Source organism: Epinephelus moara, chromosome 24, assembly GCF_006386435.1.
Source record: "Epinephelus moara isolate mb chromosome 24, YSFRI_EMoa_1.0, whole genome shotgun sequence".
Lineage (NCBI taxonomy): Eukaryota > Metazoa > Chordata > Actinopteri > Perciformes > Serranidae > Epinephelus > Epinephelus moara.
In genome coordinates, this window is record NC_065529.1 from 48,573,027 (window position 1) to 48,592,994 (window position 19,968).

A 19,968-nucleotide genomic window follows, 5' to 3' on the forward strand; every position below is an offset into this window, starting at 1 on the left:
AAGGGATGAAATGACTTTTTATGATGTGAAAGGTGTCTCTGATGTCGATGTGTGCATACAGGTGACCATTTCCTAACATGATCGCCATAGTAACTTAATGAGGCGACAGATAATACGTCACGTAATATATCATATACGTTGCTGCACTGCCAAGAAGTGGCCACATCCCAACCCTCACCTATGGTCATGAGCTCTGGGTAGTGACCGAAAGAATGAGGCTGCAGATACAAGCGGTCGAAATGAGTTTCCTCCGTGGGGTGGCTGGGCTCAGCCTTAGAGATAGGAGGAGGAGCTCTGAGTAGAGCCACTGCTCCTTCGTGGGTCAGTTGAGGTGGTTCGGGCATCTGATCAGGATCCTCCTGGGCGCCTCCTGTTAGAGGTGTCCCGGGCATGTCCCACTGGTAGGAGACCAAAAATCAATTAGTGCAGGTTTTAAACTACATAATCTGCTCATTTAAAGGTCCAGTGTGTCGGATTTAGGGAGATACATTAGTAGAAGTGGAATATAATATTCATAATTATTTTTACATTAGTGTACAAACACCTGAAAATAAGAATCATTGTGTTTTTGTTACCTTAAAATGAGCACTTTACATCTACACACGGAGCGAGTTATCCTCCATCTTCCACGGAGTCCACCATGTTTCGGACAGATCTGACCAACAACCACAAAATATACAAAATGTACAAGACACATTAAAATTATTAAAGTGAAACAAGCTTTAAGTAATGAGTGGAATATTTTGTCCAGACCATCTGTTTTAGAAGTACAAAAAATAATAATTCACAAATCAGTAAAGGCAGTAACTGTTTCATAACATTTTTCAAAGGATATTACTTTGTTAAAGTTATCTTTACGTTCTATAATTAAAACTTACACATGCTGAGTATATAATATCCCACCCTTCAGTTTTTTAAGACAAAACACGAATAATTTTAGGCCAACAAAAAGTCAATATACAAAGTTGAGAAAACAAACGATCTCACCTCGTGGTCTATTCAGTGGGGTTGTAAATTGATAAATATGTCGATTGATGTGATATCGGGTCTTTGGTCAACATGATACTTGCTGATATCACAAAGTCCGCCACAACATGATTTCGATTCAATTCAATTCAGGGACCTGTGATCAATATGAGACAATATCAGGAAATATCCTCATTATCTTTATCTTGGCTGCCTGGTGCGAGGCCGCCAGGGGAAAGGTGACACGGCAAAATCAAGGCATATCTTGAAGACAAGATTTCAAATCTTTTACACGAATTTTCAAGAACTCATACATTTTTCCCCCAACATATCAGATTTAAACTATTCAAACAGAAATTGAATAAACGTATGATGGTAAACAAAACAAAACGACACGTCAACTCATATTACAGCGACGTTACATCGACAGCATCAGAAAATAAATTTCTTGCTTTCTTTCCACAGAAGATTACTGTGACAATGTCAACACACATAACAAAATTCAAGGACTTTTCAGGGTTTTCCATGACAACAGGAACCCCTGTAAAGATGACAATATGTTTATGTTTTCACTTTGCATCGATGATGTTGGATAATTGACCACTGAATTAATATATCGATCCAGGTCGACCATCTAGTGGATTTTTTAAGACTGAACTACAAATCTGAAATATAAAACTGATTCAATATTTTTCGACCTAAACTTTAATTCTGTGTCGGAGCTTTGAAACAGCAAATACAATAAATACAATAAAGAGAAATTTGTGCAGACACGAGGAACACAAATGAACACGAAGTGCTCAAAGTACATTTTATTTTACAAAACCTTTGACAGTTTGTAGAAAACACAAATTTACTGGTTGGAAAGAGTTCAGAAAAGTTACAAAAATGACACAAATGCTTTCCCTGCTTTCAGATTCATTTCCATTACTGTACTTTTTTAAGCTGTCTGGGAGCAAAAGCTACACTTTTAATTCGCATTTTACAACAAGTGGTTAGTTTTTCTCCATCTCCTTTGCTACTGTGCTTTTAGAAAACCAGGTGTGAACAAAACAGAAGATGTTAAATTGTTAGATTGTTTTCTAAAATGTTAAATTCAATAAAACTGATGTGTAGATGCTACACACTCAACATACAAAAATGCTGCTTCAATCGAGCACTCTTATTGCCTTTTATTACAGCATTTTACAACAATCAATGGTTCATAACCACAAAAACGAAAGTTAAAAGGAAACAGTAAGAAGTAGTGAGTAAAAGAATTATTTTCCCTCAGCAATACAATCTCTATAAAAACTAGAGACCTCTGAAAATATAGTAGTGGAAGACGTGTTTATACTAGAAAATGTACAATACAGCTTGATTTGGCAAATCCTGTTAAAGGAAACTATTTACACAAGTTTAAGGTTGAAAACTTTACATTTTTTCTTTCAAATATATTTCGACCTGACGAAGAGCAACAAGCTTCAACTTCTGTTTGAGAATGAGAATCGAACCGTCGACCTCAGGCTTCTCAGTCTCTGATATCTCATCCTCAGCATCAGGTTAAAACTCCAGTGTGAGTTTTTACTTTTTACAACTTGGACTTTAAATTTTTAATACTGTATATGTATTTATTTATTTGTGTTGGCAGGAAACAGCGAACACTGCCAGGGGCGAGATGTTTGATTTTCACCCTGGCTAAAAAAACAAACAAAAAACATGTGCGCTGAACTGTTGTTATAGCAACCTAAATTCTGGTTTCACATCAGTAAAATGAAAGAAGATGAAAATGCCTGCTGAAGGTCATCAGACGCAAAGCTTAAAATAAAATTGAAGTGTTGAGTGTTTTCTTCTTTGTGGGAAACATCAGTACCACTGTGAAATATCTCCATTCAATGCTGGGTTTTAATAAAAGTTTCTACCACACTGGCCTGAATAACAGACATGACATTATATTTCACTGGAAACTATGTTTTAAAACAGTGGGTTGTATTATATTGTAAAACATTTTTGTAATCAACAGGAGCAGATATCCGACTGAATAGACGGAGTACCTTCTGCTGAATTATGGGCTGTTTGTAGCTATAAGCCTAATTTATGATAGGGCAGTCAAAACGTATCGCTCCACAGAAATTAAATCATCGTACATCATTTTCAATTTATGCTTCTGCGATTGGTATTTCTGTCTCGTTTAGTGAAGCACAATCTACACAGACAGCTGTTTGAATCACCTAAATATCCAGCTGTATCTGTGTTTTGACATTTTTACCATATATGTCTGGTTTGATCAGCCCTCAGTCTGTGAGCTGCAGATTTCAAAGAATAAGTAAATACAAACACTGCTGATTTCCTCCTGTGGCACTGACATGAGAATATTTTGGTTGAGTAAATGTCTGCTGTCAGTCAGCCTGGTGAAAACACAGCCAGCTGTGGGTCATGTCGATGAAGTAAGTAAATGCTATATCATAGGCAGCTGGACTTGCTTGAGTTTCTTGAAGACGTTTCATCTCTCATCCAAGAAGCTTCTCCAGTTCTTAATGACTGACGATGCCTTTGGGACCGTACACATGCCGCGTCTTTTGCGCCCTCAAATTAATTATTTTCAATGTATACGCACGGGATGCGTGCACAAACACCAGAGCCACGCCGTTGCAGCACGTAGGCGTTCCTGAGCACCTGTTTTTCAAGGCGTGACGGCTGCGCCCTGAGATAAACCGAATTCAACATGCAGCAGCACGCATTGCATGTCATGTGACAAGGAACAACCAATCACAGCCGCCAGATGTCTCTCTCTTCTTCCGTAAATATCAGTCTGTGATAAATATGGAGGAGAAGTTGATCATTTTGGTGCAGGGCTGCCAGAGCTTTTCATCTGTCTGACAGACGATATATCAATACACTTATAAACAGTTCCTGGAAGAAGATCAGCTCTGCACTCAGGATTTCAGGTAAATAGGATATGACCTCACGTTTTCAAGGCGGTTAATGTACAGCCCCGTAGAACTGAAGAGGCCTCTTGGATGAGAGGCGAAATGTCTTCAAGAAACTCAAGCAAGTCCAGTTGCCTACGATATAGCACTGATGACAGATGTAGGATGCTGAGTGCAGGTCAGAGTCTGTGTGGATTTAAAACTACTATCTCTATGGCGATGTTTGTAACACTACCAATCACATCGCACAACAAAATATGAAGGTGGTCACAACATAAAATTCTTCAAGTGCGCGACATGAAAGGAAGCTGACACTTTTTTCTGTTGAAATACATCATGTCTTTTGAGGCACACATCAAAAGTGCCGAGTGCCCAACTATAATTCAGGTTTTAATGTTGCTAAGACAGAGTTTCTTAATGTCAGTTCATAGAGGGCTGTAGGAGCTCAGTTAGTTTAGCCTAACCTATGAAAGTTTCTGTGTTTTGCTACCAAAGAGTGGAAATAAAATTCCTGCAAAGTGAAATCAAGTCAAAAGTGTCTCCTGACATCCTCACAGCAGAAACAGTCCATCAAGCTGCCAAAAATCACAGCTGAATTTGATAATGAGGAGCTCAGAAAGACTGAAAAATTTCCAGAGAAAATAGTTGAGACAGCTTCAAGAGTCCGACAGGAGAGAGACTGAGTATGTGACAAGATTCACAACTGTGGGATTTACATTCTGCTGTAATGTAAGTATTTCATGTTTCACAGGAGGACAGCTCTCTTCACAGTATCCCCTGAAAACATTCCTATTTTCAATAACTATATTTCAACAACAGCTGTTTGGAGAAAAATGATCTCATAATCAGTCTTATTATATTCAGGCCACTGTGGTATTTTTAACTTTTCAACATAAAAAATTAAAAAAATGTGAAACCATCCTTTAAAGAGTAACAGAAGTCTGAAAAACCTGCCTGTGCTGCCATCTAGCAGCTGCAACCTGTGAGTTATGACACTCTTGACTGTGTAACAATGGTACAACATTTGCATTTGTGGGATAAAAGTTAAAGATACTTTTATAAAAGACTTTTACAAAACTTAAAAAAGACTTCTAAAGAGTCAAAAGGTTCAGCTGAAGTCAACAAGTCTTCTAAGGTGAAAAGGTGAAACAGGTGTGGCGTGTCACGGATTGTGTTTTGATTCCTGATATGGTTCAAATATCACATTGTAGATATTATTATTGGTGCCAAAGTCCAATTTCTGAGGTTGTGACAACGCTACAAGAGGAATTATAGGGATAAAATAAAATAGCATGAATTGTGCCATTATGTTCTGCACAGGTTCTATGACCCTCAGGTCATAATATATAAAACGTCACAATCAAACGGACATCAGTGATGAAAAAAGACTCTTAATGTCTTGTTTCATCAGTAACTGTTCTGTAATGAAAGTTACTTGAATGTTTCACGCGTTTCTCCTTCTGTCAGCCCGTCAGTGACTCTGCCGCTCGGACACAACGTCCTGCAGACGCTTCAGTAGCACGTCTGGACTGCTGCCGTTCTCCGGACACGCCCTCTTACTGGGGGAGTCACAGGATGACGACATCATCACATCCCCCTCCATGGTGAAGGCCCTCTTCCTGCTCACAGAGCCCTGACGGATCATCCGGTTTATGTCGGATAACTCCTGGATGAAGGGACGAGACAGAAGAGGAAGAAAGACACTGTTAATTAATAACATATATTTTAGATTCATGGCACCTTATTATTATATTATATATTTTGCATTTCAGGGTGACCCACACATTCATTTATTAGTAACAGCCTGATACGATATCACCATTTGCTGCCACATGCTGATTTTACATTTCTGTAGCCGGACCGTTTATTCAGAGCCTGTGGGAACAGTTCAGTTCAGTCTTGGAGCATAGCGCAAACTCTGAGCACAGATGGACCAGAGTCGAAACGGGCAACTTGCAACGCACCATTCTGGAAAGTTCTATAAACCTGCTGGTTCACACCAATGCAACTAGATGAGACGGTGTATCATCTCTAGTCAACAACTCTCTGCATCTCCGTCCTGATTTGCAGCTTTTCAGACTTATTTTGTGGCTGAATATCATTTGTAGCTTCTTAAAATCTGAATGAGGATAGTGATAGTGAGATACTGGCTGCAGCTGCATTTGTAGAAACTTAAACTTGAAACTTAAAACAAGCAACAGATGGACTGTATTCATAATAAATCAATAATATAAGTAAGCAGCGGCAATTACTTTGTCAATGAGGGGGCGGGGTGCGAGAGGGGGCATAAGCACATACAGCGAGCAGCAGCAGCAGCAGCAGCAGCAGCAGCAGCGCCCCACTGTCCGACACCAGCCCACTTGAGACAGAAACAGAGGGCTCGGCAGGGACTGAGCACCTGCCGCAGCAAGTGAACACGCCGTCTGCAGTCATTTTAACTTGACCAGCAGGCTTCACTACAAGCTGATTGGCTGTTGAAACAGGTGACGTGTTTTAAAACCAGCCTCTGATAATCTGACCAGCTGAGTTGCAGGTGACACCATCAGCCGGCCTGAGTCGAGCTCAGATGGCCAGTTCACACTGCTGCAACTTTTCTCTGCAACGTTCTAAAATGGTTTCATCTTGTCGCAAATCTTTGGTCTGAACTGGGCTTAAGAGTTTGCTCTTCTTGCCTCTGCAGGAGCTGCTCCTCTAATCCATGCTCTAATAAGCTCTGATCAATCAATCCACAAACTGATCGACTGAGCAGAGTGACTGTTGAAACGAAAAACATGGAGGAAGTGCTGAGTGTTGCATTAACTAGGGAAAACACAAACAAAACAAAAGCTTTTATTCCTAATAAAAAAGCTGCTTCTCTCTGGTGTTGAGGTAAATATATTTCTGCTAACTTTAATTTCTCACCTTGAAGCTTGAAGCCCAATTCAACAACTCAAATGTTACACTTCAGTATTCACAACCATGACATTTACAGCCTCGAGACAACGAGGCTTATCCAGAACTTGCAGGCACTAATTTTTAAAATACAAAAAGCAGTTTCCAAAAAACCCTCCACTGTATTCAGATGTGTGTGTGTGTGTGTGTGTGTGTGTGTGTGTGTGTGTGTGTGTGTTCTTGCCTTAGATGGGCTGCTGTTGATCCTGTACGTGTAGGAGTTGGGTGTGAGGCAGGCTGCAGAGTTCTTGTGAGGGGAAACATACAGCGAGTGTCTCTGAGAAATCCGGCGAGGGGAGAGAGGCTGAGCCCGGACAGACGGAAACGGAGACAGCGGGGGAGCGTCCGCCTGGAGGATCAAACACACACACACACACACACACACACACACACACACACACACACACACACACACACACACACACACACACGTTCACAGTCAAATTATGTAAGTGCATTGTACTAATTTCATTATAGTGAACCCAGTTTTCTGCTGTGGGTTATCGAGTCGTACCCGGTTGTCATGGGTGGCGTATCGCAATGCAAAGCCCTTCATCTTCAGGACGAAGACATTGTTGTAGAACTGGATAAGGTCACCACGTTCCTCCTCCCCTGATTGGTCAGAGTTCGCTTCTCCTGAGACCTGATTGGTTTTCTCTGCAGCTGAAGACAAAGATGGATCAACTGTTATTAGTTATTAATCAGATGAAACTACCAAACGCGTCGGCTCCAGCCTCTCTGATGCCAGGACATCACCATACTGGATCCTGTTGGGTTTTTCTGATTAGCCAATTAATCCACTGCATTAAGTTCATCTGTGACTATTTCAATAATATGAATTTAACACTTTAAGTCACTTTTTGGGCAAAAAACATGACATAAACATAACATTGGCAAAAACATAATAGTAAGATAGATAATGAAAATAATTGTAAATTGAATCTCACTGTTCAGTGGATTTAATTAATCTAAATATCAACATTTTAAATTGAAAGTCGTTATGTGTGACCAACGTTTGGACGCTGGAAGATAAATCTCGAGGGGTCGCTTGATGATACTTGGGACAGAGAAGAAGAAAGACCATGTTTTGCTACTCAGATTTACTTTTTTCTGACTTGTATCTTTTCTTTATCATAAAAAAAAATAATCACAAAACATAAAATTTGACAGAACCACAGATCATATAAAAAATTCTGAATTCAAATAAACAACTGTATTTAACCAGTGAAAGGAGACGGTGCTTTATTAAAAGAGTGATGTGCTCAAGGCGTGTCGCTACAGCAGCTTCAAAAACGTCTTGGCATACTGAGCCAAGTGTGACAGTGATGAGCAATGTGCCTTGCGCTGAAAAGTTTAGAATATCTTAACTTATACTTGCGTCTAAAAACCTCAAGAAAAATATGACATGCAACACAAGAGAGGAGTGCACACCACCCAAACCAAAATAATGGTTTGGCTGGCACCGCATCTCAGTAGCACCTTTTACACTGCCTGTTCAAGGCCGGAATATCGAGCTGTTATGCCGCCTTGTTGTTGTGTATATAAGGTACGATCGTGGTATGGGGGGGGCAGAGTTTTCTTGCCTTTAAGCCATGGTTGGTAAATCATGGGTGGCATGAGTGTGACACTTCGATGACATGTTATTCGTGTATCCCACAGTGGAGGATTTAAAAAGTGGCTGGTAGCATAAAGAAGCTAAGTCAAAATGTCTGCAAAGAGGGAAAACCATGAGGCCTGGGAACTCCTTACCCTCCGAGCTGAGGACAAGATCAGCTGCTATATAACAGGAAAGGTAAATGATGTTATTGCCATTGTTATTGTTGACAAAGTGCTGCCTGTGCATATATGTCACGCTAGAGGCTAATGCTGTGAATGCTGTGTTAAAATCACACACAGGAGTGGCATGATGACGTGGTCATTTGGTTCTGTGTAAAAATGCAAAGGCAGCATGAAGAAGGGACTTTGTCGCAACTCTACAGCGCCATCTGTGTAAAAAGCTGCTCTAAGTTAACAACAGACCATCATCTTTACATTCAATGTGTTTATGAAGGATGTGTGTCTGTTTCTTACATTCGCCACCTGAAACAGGATCCACCTCCATGTTCTCATCAGTCACCTGCTCTCTGGGAGTGTGACGCAGCAACACGCTGCGGTATACCTACACACACACACACACACACACACACACACACACACACACACAAAGTAAAGTAAAGTAAAGTAAAGTAAGTTGGTTTGTAAATTGTTGTTGTATCATGGTATACAGTGGTGTGTCCCTGTAAAGTGCAGTGTGTGTGTGTGTCTCTCACATGGCTGCTGGCTTGTGGTTGGCTGCGATAACACTTCATGATGTCATGGAAGGTGTGCGTCTCTTTGGTGATCTGCAAGGAAGGAAAAAAATGACAGGAAATATAAAACATTTACATGCACAGGTCAACTTCACCCAGCCAGCTGATTTCTGAAAGCAACAGTTCACCCCCAATTAAAAAAAACAACTTTTACCTGTAGAGCTGTTTATCAGTCTACATTGTTTTGGTGTGAGTGGCTGAGTGTTGGAGATATCGGTCTTTTCCCCGATATAATGAACCCAGATAACACTCGGCTTGTGGTGCTCGAAGCAGCAAAAAAAATATGTTTGATAAACTTGACAGCAATGCTTCTTTCCAGAAATCATGAAGCATGCATCTACTGCTAGCTCACCTAGCACCATCAAACTTTGTCTGCTCATGTAGCACCGATTTTGCATCTTTCTACTTTACAGACAGACCCATTTTATGAAAAGACCATCTTTCAAGCAGTGAAATACTTCTTTACTGACACAGTGAGGTTTTCTGCTCAACACAGAAAGAGTATTCAGGGAAACTGCCAAAAAATCATTTCCCTCCAAGGAAAACATTTCTGATTCATAAATTAAAAACCGTGTTACGCTGCCAGAAACATGTTTCCCTGTGAGGCAACACTGTTCTTTAAAACATGGTCACATATGTTCTTTATTAAATGTGAAGCTTTCTCACTTTGGATATGATGTAAACGCTGCACAGCAACAGCTGGTCCAGATGTCTGTCCTTCATCAGACTGGTGCAGTGGACCAGAGAGTGTTCGAAACACGTCCAGATTTTCCCTCGCAGCTCCGACGGGACGTCCATCTTCGCACACAGATCCCTCAGACGTACACTGGCCAGGTGATACACCTGGAGACAGATACGGAGGAGACGAGCTGGTCAGAAACATGAAACAAGTGCAGGAAAACACCACCGGACGTTTTTGTATTTTATGTGTGGAAATATTTTTTGCATTCATTCATTAACACAAAACATACTACAGATATTCACAGAACCAGAGAAAAAATAAGAAAACAAAAAATTACTGAGTCTTGAAAGTCCTGAAGTCCATGTCAGTACATGTCATTCATGAGTCCATGAATTTCCCTTTACAGGGCTTTAAAATCTGATCCTTACAACATACAACAACCTCTATTTATGCTACGCCAAGTCAATGAAATCACATCCACAATAAACGATGATGATGATAAAGGTTTTCTACCTTCCTGAAGAACAGCGCGAGTGATCCAGTGCGACGCGGCCGTCCCATTCCTGTCTGGGCGTCGGAGGTTGCGGGTGCGGTGGCGGCGCGGCTCGGGGAGGCGGTCAGCAGGAACTGAGCGGTGATGGTGCCAGAGGAGTCACACGGCTGAACCGGGATCAGTGTGATGGTGCGGTCGTTATTCATACCTGGAAACATTCACACACAACTGTCAACAAGATAAACCTGTTTTATGAGCACTTGATTCAGTGTGTCAAGGTGAGAGTCTGATTCATGTACAGCTTCAGAGAAAGGCACTAACTCTGGACCTCGTTACTTACAGGGCTTTGTTGAATGCTCTGATCTGATTTGACGATCATTAAAACACAGATACACTTGACTTTAATGCAGAGAGCACATAACAGTTCTGCCAGTTAGAGGCTGCATGACAAACTTTCAGGTTTATCCAGACAGTTCCAGTGTTGATATACATTAAGTTTCATGTTTCATCTGCATTTAAAAAAAACCCTGATAATGTGACAAAGCGATGGTCATCACATACATGCAGTCGGTGTTCATGGAAACGCCCACAAAACGTCTTCTTTTTATGGCGAGGGGGAAAACAAAGCTACTACATTGAAGAGTAGCTGAGTGGCTTTCTGCACGTTGGAAAATCTTTAAAGTCCTGAGTTTGTGAATATTTTTCAACCTGGACCCTATTCTTCCATGTTTTTTCTTCCAAGCTGGCACAAAAAAGGCAAATGAGTAGCACCCAACGCATGACCTTGTGTTTTCCAGGTGGTTAAAGACGCGGCATGTGTACGGCACCTAATTTCCAGGGCTGGTACCTGCGGTTATTCCACAGGCTAGTTAATAACATGTCGGGCAGGAAATCCAAAGTGTGGGATCATTTTGAGAAGGTGAAGGACGAACCCAAGGTGATATGTAAACTCATCTTCATTGGTCGACTACAAACATGACGTATCATCTGAAACATGGAAGTAGCTACATGCCCATTAGCCCACAGCGTCATTAACAGGCGGCTCGCTCAGTGTGTGACGTGCACACATTAATATCGTAAACATGTGGGTGACTACTCGACTAATGGCCCTAAATGATGAATATTGGTTGAGTAGAAAAATTCTTAGTCTCGGGCAGCCCTAATACTTGACAGCTTCAGTTCAGGCTTTAGTTATGTTCAAAGTGATATGGAAATGTCACCAGGTGTGACTGACATCATGACTTTTACCTAAAGGTGACAGCACGCTTATTCAGACATGAGCCAGAGAAATTAAACGGCCATCACATTAACATAAAGTGTCTTTGTTTGCAGTCATGTTTTCTGAAGGTGAAACGTGAAAACGTGTAAATGTGTCATCTACCTTGCAGCGGGATACTCAGGACGGTGGCCTGGGAGCCCTGACTGATCTTCAGGGTGCTGCTCGAGCCAAACGTCAACCTTTTGGCTGGTGACGACATTGGACTCAAGCTTGGAGCCACTCCTGATGTCGTGGCCGGAGGGTCGTCGCCAAACAGACGCCGCTTAGCACTGCCAGCCGCTGGGGAGCTGTACCTGTCGTGGACCGACAGCGGGGAGGGAGGCACATCTGGAAGACAAAAACAGATAACAAAGTTGATCGAAGCTCATTTGTAATAACAAAAATCGTGTACCGTAACACCTGAACACCTGAACACTCACCTTTACGTGCGCTGCCCAGGCCTGACCTGAACTCTCTGATGCGGGGGTGGATGATGGGGGAGAGGGCGACCAGAGGCAGGTGGGACTGACCTCCACTGGTAGAACCAGGACCAGAACCAGGACCAGAACCAGTGTCGAGACTGGAGGAAAAATTCACCTTGAGAGAAAGATGAGGAGAGAAAGTTAATGAGAGGGCAGAAAGTGGGACAAGATGAAATAATCAAAACAAAAACAAAGAAATGAAGTAGCAAGAAAAGGAGGAAAGTTTGTGTGTTTCCTGCTGACCTCCTCCACTGTGGGGACTTTGTTCCCAGCAGCCTGCAGGGCGCTCCACAGGGCAGAGTCTGCGCTCCACGCTCTGCTCTCCAGAACCTGCTCCTCGATCAGGTTCAAATGCTTCACCATGTCTCTGGACAGGCCTTCCTCAGAGCGGATAAACACCTCAATCACCTGCAGACAGATAAAGAAATACAGTTATATTCATATTCAAACTACTCCATGAACGGAGGCAAACAGACACGGGAGAGAAGGACATGAGAATTCTGATCAGTGAAAGGATTTCAATGGTTGTTTTAAGTTGTAAAAGTGTGTATGTTATGAGTGTGTGTTACCTTAAAAAAGTAGAATGGGGAGAGTTTGAAGATGTTGATGATCCAGGGGAAGGTTCTCTGGGAGCTGTAGGAGAACAACACCACCTCCAGACAACACGCCATCAGGGAACAGTGGAAGATATCCTGCTCCAATAACACCTAAACACACAGATTTATATTTACCTAAAGTACCAAAAAGCCTATAGTACAATTACAAAAAACCCTTCACGTGGCAACAAACAAATGAAACCCATCTGGAGATGTCTGATGAAACGAGAAGGAAAGCAGAGTTTGGGGCTTTTTAAAATTTTTTATAACGATTAAATAAAATACAGTGAGTGCTGGACGGAGCAGTGATTGACAACAACTTCGCCCACATGTAAGAGGACTGTCTGCGGTGGAAACGCTAGGGTCTAGGTACCATGTCTGAAGTGTCACTTTTGGTTCCAATGGTATCATACAGAAACTGTTTGGTGGAAACGGGACTTTAGAAAGCTTAGATAGGCTCATAAATGGTAAATGGACCTTGAGTTTACACTGTGACACACATGTGGCTGCTGCTTACACTCATGTCTTTGCCTTGCAGCCGTTTGGTCTCCTGCACCATGACGTTCTCAAGGATCTTGTAGTAAAGGATCTCAGCCAGCTTCAGTCGGTTCTCTGCAAAGTCTGAAACAAAAGACAAATGGTAAAACACACGTTAAGTTACGTACTGTAATTTAATTTAAATTTCATATTGCAGTCGGAGCATTCAGTGAGAGAAGTAAATCTTCTCATGAGCTGACTTAGGTAGATTTAAGCAGTTGTGTGTGTGTGTGTGTGTGTGTGTTACCTATATGAGAGCCAGGCATGTCCTCTGAGTCGTTGGTGTAATGTTCTTTGAATGTTTGTCCCAGTGTCTTCACTCTGCCCAGTATAGACTCTGTGGGATCTCTGGAGCACGACCTTCAATCACAGCACAGGACACACTGTCACCATGGAGGGTAATGTTTCACTGTTACTGCTTAAAAAACTACTAAAACAATTATTCGATTACCAAAATAGTTTCTGTCACTCAACTAACTGATCGAATCATTGCAGCTTAAATTGTGACAATCATATAAGTATAATCAATGTTTTTTTCGTCTAATCTTTTACTACAGTTTTTCAGAATTCAAATCAAACGCAGTCTCATCTGCTCCACTCCACTGTTTTCCTACTCCATCATAATTTCCTCCACTTTACTTGACTTCATCCTGGTCCGTTGACGCTCGACGCTGCTGAACTGCAACAAACAAGACAAGAAGCACAAAGAGACACAAAGAGGAACTGACTTGAAGATCTGCATCAGATGGTCACTGGGCGCCGCCCTCAACCCGGCCACCATGCTCTGCAGCCGGCTGACGCTCTGTGTTGCCGAGGAGACGGGCGTGACGAGCAGGTCCTTCTCCTTCAGGTAAACTCGTCCGGTCAGAGGGGTGGAGGGGGCGAGAGAGCCTGACTGCAGACACAGTGGGAGAGTTTATACAATCAGTGTGTCTCTATAAAGCTGTTTTTTTTTTGTATTTCTTCTCCACAAGTTGTTGAATGTGTCTGCGACTTGTAAAAAATGTAAACTATGTATTGTGTTTTCAGCAGGGAACAACGGGCTTGGAGTGAAGAGCCACAGGCAGACAGAAAACAGTGCTGGTTTTGACGCTTTCGTGGAATTTGTTGACAATAACAAAAACATAGGATATTATAAGTCTTTAATGTTGGTATATACACCTTCTGTGCATGTTGTTACCAGATCTATGTGTGTGTGTGTGTGTGTGTGTGTGTGTGTGTGGTTGGCGCAGGGCTTCCCACATATTTATTTGTGATGACTTGCCATGATAACAGCTGCTGCCGCATATTGATTTTTTCATGTTTTATTTTTGGAGCTGGACCATTCATTAGGAGCACTTTTAAAAAACACACTTTTTTGTTTTTCATTGCACCACACTTTTCGAGAGCGGAGCGTACTCCTGGCACAGAAAGCAGAAGACCGCCAGGTGCAGTGAAAGTGAAACTTAACCACACAGTGTGCTAGGTCTAAAGGTTTGCTTTAATTTGCCTCTGCAGCAGCTGCTCCTCTCATCCATCAATCTGATCTGATGAGCTCTGATCAGATCGACAGACACCACAAAGTGCTGCTGTGGATAAACTCGTGTGTGTGTGCCTGTGTGTGTACCTTCTCTACATGTTGTTGCAGCTGGTTCTGAGTAGACGTCTGGCTGGCAGATGGCTCCTGAACAATCTTCCTGGGAGTCCCGATTTCTTCGTCCGCATCGGCTCCCAGAAACACTCGCTCATCGAAATCTCCCACCGTCAGCACGTACTCCTCGTACTCCCGGTTTATAGCTTTACTGTAAACATCACACACAAAGACATAACATTAACCACTGCAATATCTCAGAGAAGTAACTTTAATTCAGCCGCACAGATTTACAGACAGAGTGGAAAAAAGTGACTTTTCCTGATAAGTGACCTCTACCTTTGGTCCCTGATGAGCTTACTTGTTATCAATGAAGTTCTGAGGATCCAACATTTCTGTCAAATGGTCCTCGTCGCCTTTCAGGATCTGAGAGGAAGAGGGGTTAAGACAAACAAGACTTTACAAAACAGGTAAATGAAAATGAGCCTGTTTGCTTTGAAAAACGTAAGTAAAACCTGGATTGGAGATCAGAAAAACAGTAAGTACACCTGTATATGCGCAGATTTGTCAACCAAAGAAAAAAGCAAAGGAAGAATGAGGACTGAAGGAAGAAAGTCAGGAGGGTACAAACCTGTGTTTGTGTGTATGTGTGTGTACCTGTTTCTGGAACAGTTTCAGTATGTAGGGTTTGAAGTAGTGCTGTTTGATGCCCTTTGCCTCCACCACCAGTCCGTCGTGCAGCTCGCATAACCTCTCCAACACACACGGAGGAGGTTCATCTGGTGAAACGTGTCCGTCAACACGGTACAGAGCAGGCAGACCTACAGACACACACACACACACATTTATTTACATGCCAATACACAAACAGACTTGTGTGTACCGTGTGCTTTTAAACTAACAAGCAGAGTGTACACGTTATGATGAACCCGCCTATGTAGTTGCATCTTACTATCTGAATAATGCGCCCTTTAAATTACAGGAAAACCAATGACATTAAACTCGTTTTTTGTTGGTCAGTGGTGCGATCACTGTCTGCAGCCACAAAATAGCAATATGTTAGCAATGCACCTGAACACACCTCATTTTAAGACTTGACACAGATGGGCTCAAGAACATTTGCTCCTTACACACTTGGGCCCTGGCTGTGATAATGGCGACTGGGTCATTTAAAACTAGACTCACCCTCACACACACATCCTAAAGCCTACCTCTAAACGTTGGGTTGATGAGGTCCCTCCTGTTGGCACACAGCAAAGCGTTGCCAAACACCAAGTCCAGACAGCAAAGCAGCAGGTGATACGAGTTCACCAGGTCATCACCAATCATACGGAAGTTACCTTCACAAATACACAAACATCACAAGTCACACACTGGTAATCTGCATCTTTACAGGAGCTACGACAATTAGTTGTAGTAGTAGCATTAGTGGTTGTCCGTCCATCTATTGCATTCTCGTGATTGTGATATCTTAAAATACCTTGCGGGAATTTCTTAAAATTCTTCAGTTTTGAGAAAATAATCAACAGATTAATCAAAAATGTAAATAACCATTAGTTTCAGCTCTAAACTAAACAATTCAAATATCATTTAGAGGTATGAAGGGGTCTGTTAAGTCCATTATTAAAACTAAAAACTAAAGCAAAGCGTCACTTTGAACATCTTTACTGACGTCAGTAAAATCATGACAGAGTTTAGAGTTGCTCAGCAGTGTGTTTTTGTTTCTTGGTACCTTTGGTGTAGACAAACAGAGTCCAGCAGAACTTGAACACATCGCTGATGTGACAGGGCAGTCGCCTACAGGGCCAGAGGACACACACACTTGGTTAGACTGCGCTGGGTTGACTGTGTGTGTGTGTGTGTGTGTGTGTGTGTGTGTGTGTGTGTGTGGTGGCTCGTCTCTCCAGGAGCAGCAATTTCAGAAACAATGACTTAATGTGACAGAGAGAATAAAATCTTTGTTCTTGTGTTTCTTGCTTCAGGGTTAGCAGCATGTGTGTGTGCGTGTGTATGGTCAGAGATCAAACAAAGACAAATATCGTATCTGACGAGAGGAAGAATAAGAAGCAAGTTTAAAAGTGTGTGTGTGTGTGTGTGTGTGTGTGTCGTGCCTGTGTTTCCTGCTGCGTGGCTGTCGTGGCGGTTCCCCACCCTGAGGGTTCTGAAACATGTCCATGAAGATGGGCTCAAACTTGCGGAAAATCACTGTGGAAACCTCAAAATTGCGCTCCAGCCGCTCCACGCGCAGCCTGAAGTCCTGCGACAGGTTGGACATATCAGACCACTTCCTCATCTTGGAGAAGAACTGGATCAGACTGGGAGGACAGGGAGAGACGTGTGAAGGGCAACATAAAAAAGCCAAAACATTATCGCTAAACTTAAACAACATAAACAAGCTCCAGAAACAAAAAATATATCACACTAAAACACCCTTTAGTGAAACCTGGAAAGGCCAGGTCCAGTTGAGCATAAAATTAGTTGGTTGACAGAAAAATAATCTGCAACTATCTTGATAATCAATTAACTGCTTTGGGGTGTTTTTCAAGAAAAAAAAAGGTAATTTTGTGGGTGAAGTTTTTCTTTAAAGGTTTATTTGGGTGTTGTGATTTGCCAGATGTTTTTTTTGTATTGCCGTGGCGACAGAGACTGACCTGAGTTTGGCGGTGCGAAGGATCCTGGTGAGGGAGACACAGTTTCCCTCCATCAATCCTTTACCCACTGTGGGAGTGGAGCCCTTCCTGCAGGCTGCATACAGAGAACACGCCAACCAGTGGACCACCTCCCCCTGCACAAACACAGGAACACACAATTCATTCAGCATAAACAGAAAGCTCACAGGCCAAAGATCCACTTCAAACACACAAACAAAAACGTGTACACATCAACAACAGCATGAAACGCTGCAGGCAGTAACAACAAAACATCACAAATACACAATCATGGAGCTGCAGAATATGTATCTGGTTATTTTTTGATGAGGCTGTATAAGGGTCCAGTGAGTCGTCACTCAGCTGTATTTGACTAATGAAATAAAAATAAATATCTTAACATAAAAGATCATAAGACGATCTGTCAGGCTGCACAATGTACCGTCACATCAGCATATTATTAGTATCTGTTCCCCACCACTTTGAAAAGGAAATATTATTCAGATACACCTTATTTTATTGGCAGCAGACTGAAATTTAAATATATCACCTGATCTTTCCTGAAACAATTACTCAATTCATTTTGTATTTATAAATCCACAGTAAACTAACTGACGGCTAACTTGATAATAGATTTTCTAAAATACAAAACAAGTTCAAGAGAAGCACAACTATCGAGCACTTTTAACAAGATGTACAAACTAAGTATTTATAGGAGGTATGCAGATGAAGAGGGGGTTGTTTATTTATTTATTTGGGCTTGGTTGAGATTGGGTTTGTGTATTTAATATCTAAGACTGTTGTTTATTTATCTTTATTAATGGTTGTAAATAAGTTTGGGACAGTTGTTGACCATTTCCTTTTCAAATGAGACATGATTAGTGAGAAGGGGGAAGGATTATGTGTGTACACTTCCTGCTCCATTTTAGCATGTCTGTTTATTTTGTTTTTTATTTTGCTCAAAATAAAGCCACTCATCATTATACGACTTTGGGTGAAGTCCACGTGCCTTAAAAATTGTACTTAAGTACAGTACTGTAGTAAATGTACTTAGTTACTTTCCAGCACTGAAGGTAAACAATCCTAGGTGATCATGTTGGGCTCTGTGAACCTGTGATTGTTACAGGTGATATAAATACGTCACTGAGTGATACATAATTTCACGTGATTAAGTAGGTTAAATTAAAAATATGAGACAATAGGAACACGTCAGTTAAAGCCCTTCAAACAGTGTTTGTGTTCCACAGTTCCCTCCACAGGAAGTTTACAGCACGATGAAAGTTAGTGATGTTTCAGTGAGTCTGTATCTGAGCATCATGTTGGATCATTGAACAGAGGATAGGTAGAGGACATGATTCACCTCCAGTGTGTATGTGTTCCAGATGGCAGTGAAGTTCTCCATGGCTTCAGTGGCAGTCTGCTCGTCCATGTTCAGCTCCTGACACAACGTCTCCAGACTCCTCCGCACCGAGCTCTCCTCCATCCTGCCCGACTCTGAATCCGACGACTCTTCGCCCCGCATCCGTACAAAATGTCCGCTTTTATAAAAACTTTACAGAAAAGAAAAATCCTCCTGAGTTTAAAATCCAAAACATCAACACACAACGACAGCTTCCCCCCACGACCCGGCGGACTTCCGCTAACCCTCCCCACAATGCAGCGCGTTGGCGCGAAAACCGCCGAGTAGTAACCAATCAGAAGCGAGGGGAGCGTCAGGTCCACGAGAGCTGTTCGCCCAGCCCCCTTCCCCTGCTCGCGTGCTTCTTCCAGCCGACCGACCGTTACTAAGCAACCGCTCCCTTCACGACCAGACACGATTCAACGGTGACTAACGTTTAAAACGTTGGTTTGAGCGATTTTTAAATAATTTTCGGCGAGTTTTATCGACATAAAATGGACAAAAACAAATAACAGTAGTACTTAGATCATTTTCTACGGAAGCTTATTGCTGCCACACCAGGAAAAAAATAATGGGTCAGTATTACCTTATAACCTGAAAAGTTTATCGTACTAACAAGAAGTTTTTCACATTAAAACAATATATTTTCACGTTATAACAACATATTTTCACATTAAAATGTGATAACTTATATTGTAAAAATATGACAAGTTTCACGTTATGTAAGGGATAATGTATAATGAGCCGGTGAATACTGGGAAAATAACTCCCGAGTTGTTTTCCCAGTATAGCCGGTGAATACTGGGAAAACAACTCGGGAGTTATTTTCCCAGTATTCACCGGCTCATTATACATTATCCCGCTTATTACACAGCTAATTATCAGTTAAATAAATAATTTGAGACAGAATATTGATTAATTATACTATTTTTATTGATTTATAAATTAATTTCCTGATGTTAAATTCAGATAAAACTGAAATTATTGTTCTTGGCCCCAAACAACTCAGAGACTCTTTATCTGATGACATAGTTTCTCTAGATGGCATTGCTCTGGCCTCTAGCACTACCGTAAGAAACCTCGGAGTAATATTTGATCAAGATTTGTCTTTTAATTCTCATTTAAAACAAACCTCACGGACTGCATTTT

General features: G+C 41.7%; 1 protein-coding gene across 1 annotated transcript; it reads right to left on the minus strand.

Moving 5' to 3' along the window:
* Positions 1-1,763: 1,763 nt before the first annotated feature.
* Positions 1,764-19,064, minus strand: rbl1 (retinoblastoma-like 1 (p107)). The gene is made up of 22 exons (XM_050037653.1): positions 18,781-19,064; positions 17,424-17,557; positions 16,884-17,087; positions 16,505-16,569; positions 15,984-16,112; positions 15,430-15,593; positions 15,134-15,198; positions 14,809-14,983; positions 13,931-14,097; positions 13,450-13,562; positions 13,183-13,286; positions 12,639-12,776; positions 12,313-12,477; positions 12,028-12,184; positions 11,711-11,935; positions 10,350-10,537; positions 9,821-9,997; positions 9,116-9,187; positions 8,877-8,964; positions 7,321-7,469; positions 6,991-7,155; positions 1,764-5,541 (listed from the first exon to the last, which is right to left on the minus strand). Exons 1-22 carry the CDS (start codon positions 18,940-18,942, stop codon positions 5,347-5,349), a joined length of 3,201 nt encoding a protein of 1,066 aa, XP_049893610.1. The 5' UTR covers positions 18,943-19,064; the 3' UTR covers positions 1,764-5,346.
* Between the last annotated feature and the right edge of the window lie 904 nt (positions 19,065-19,968).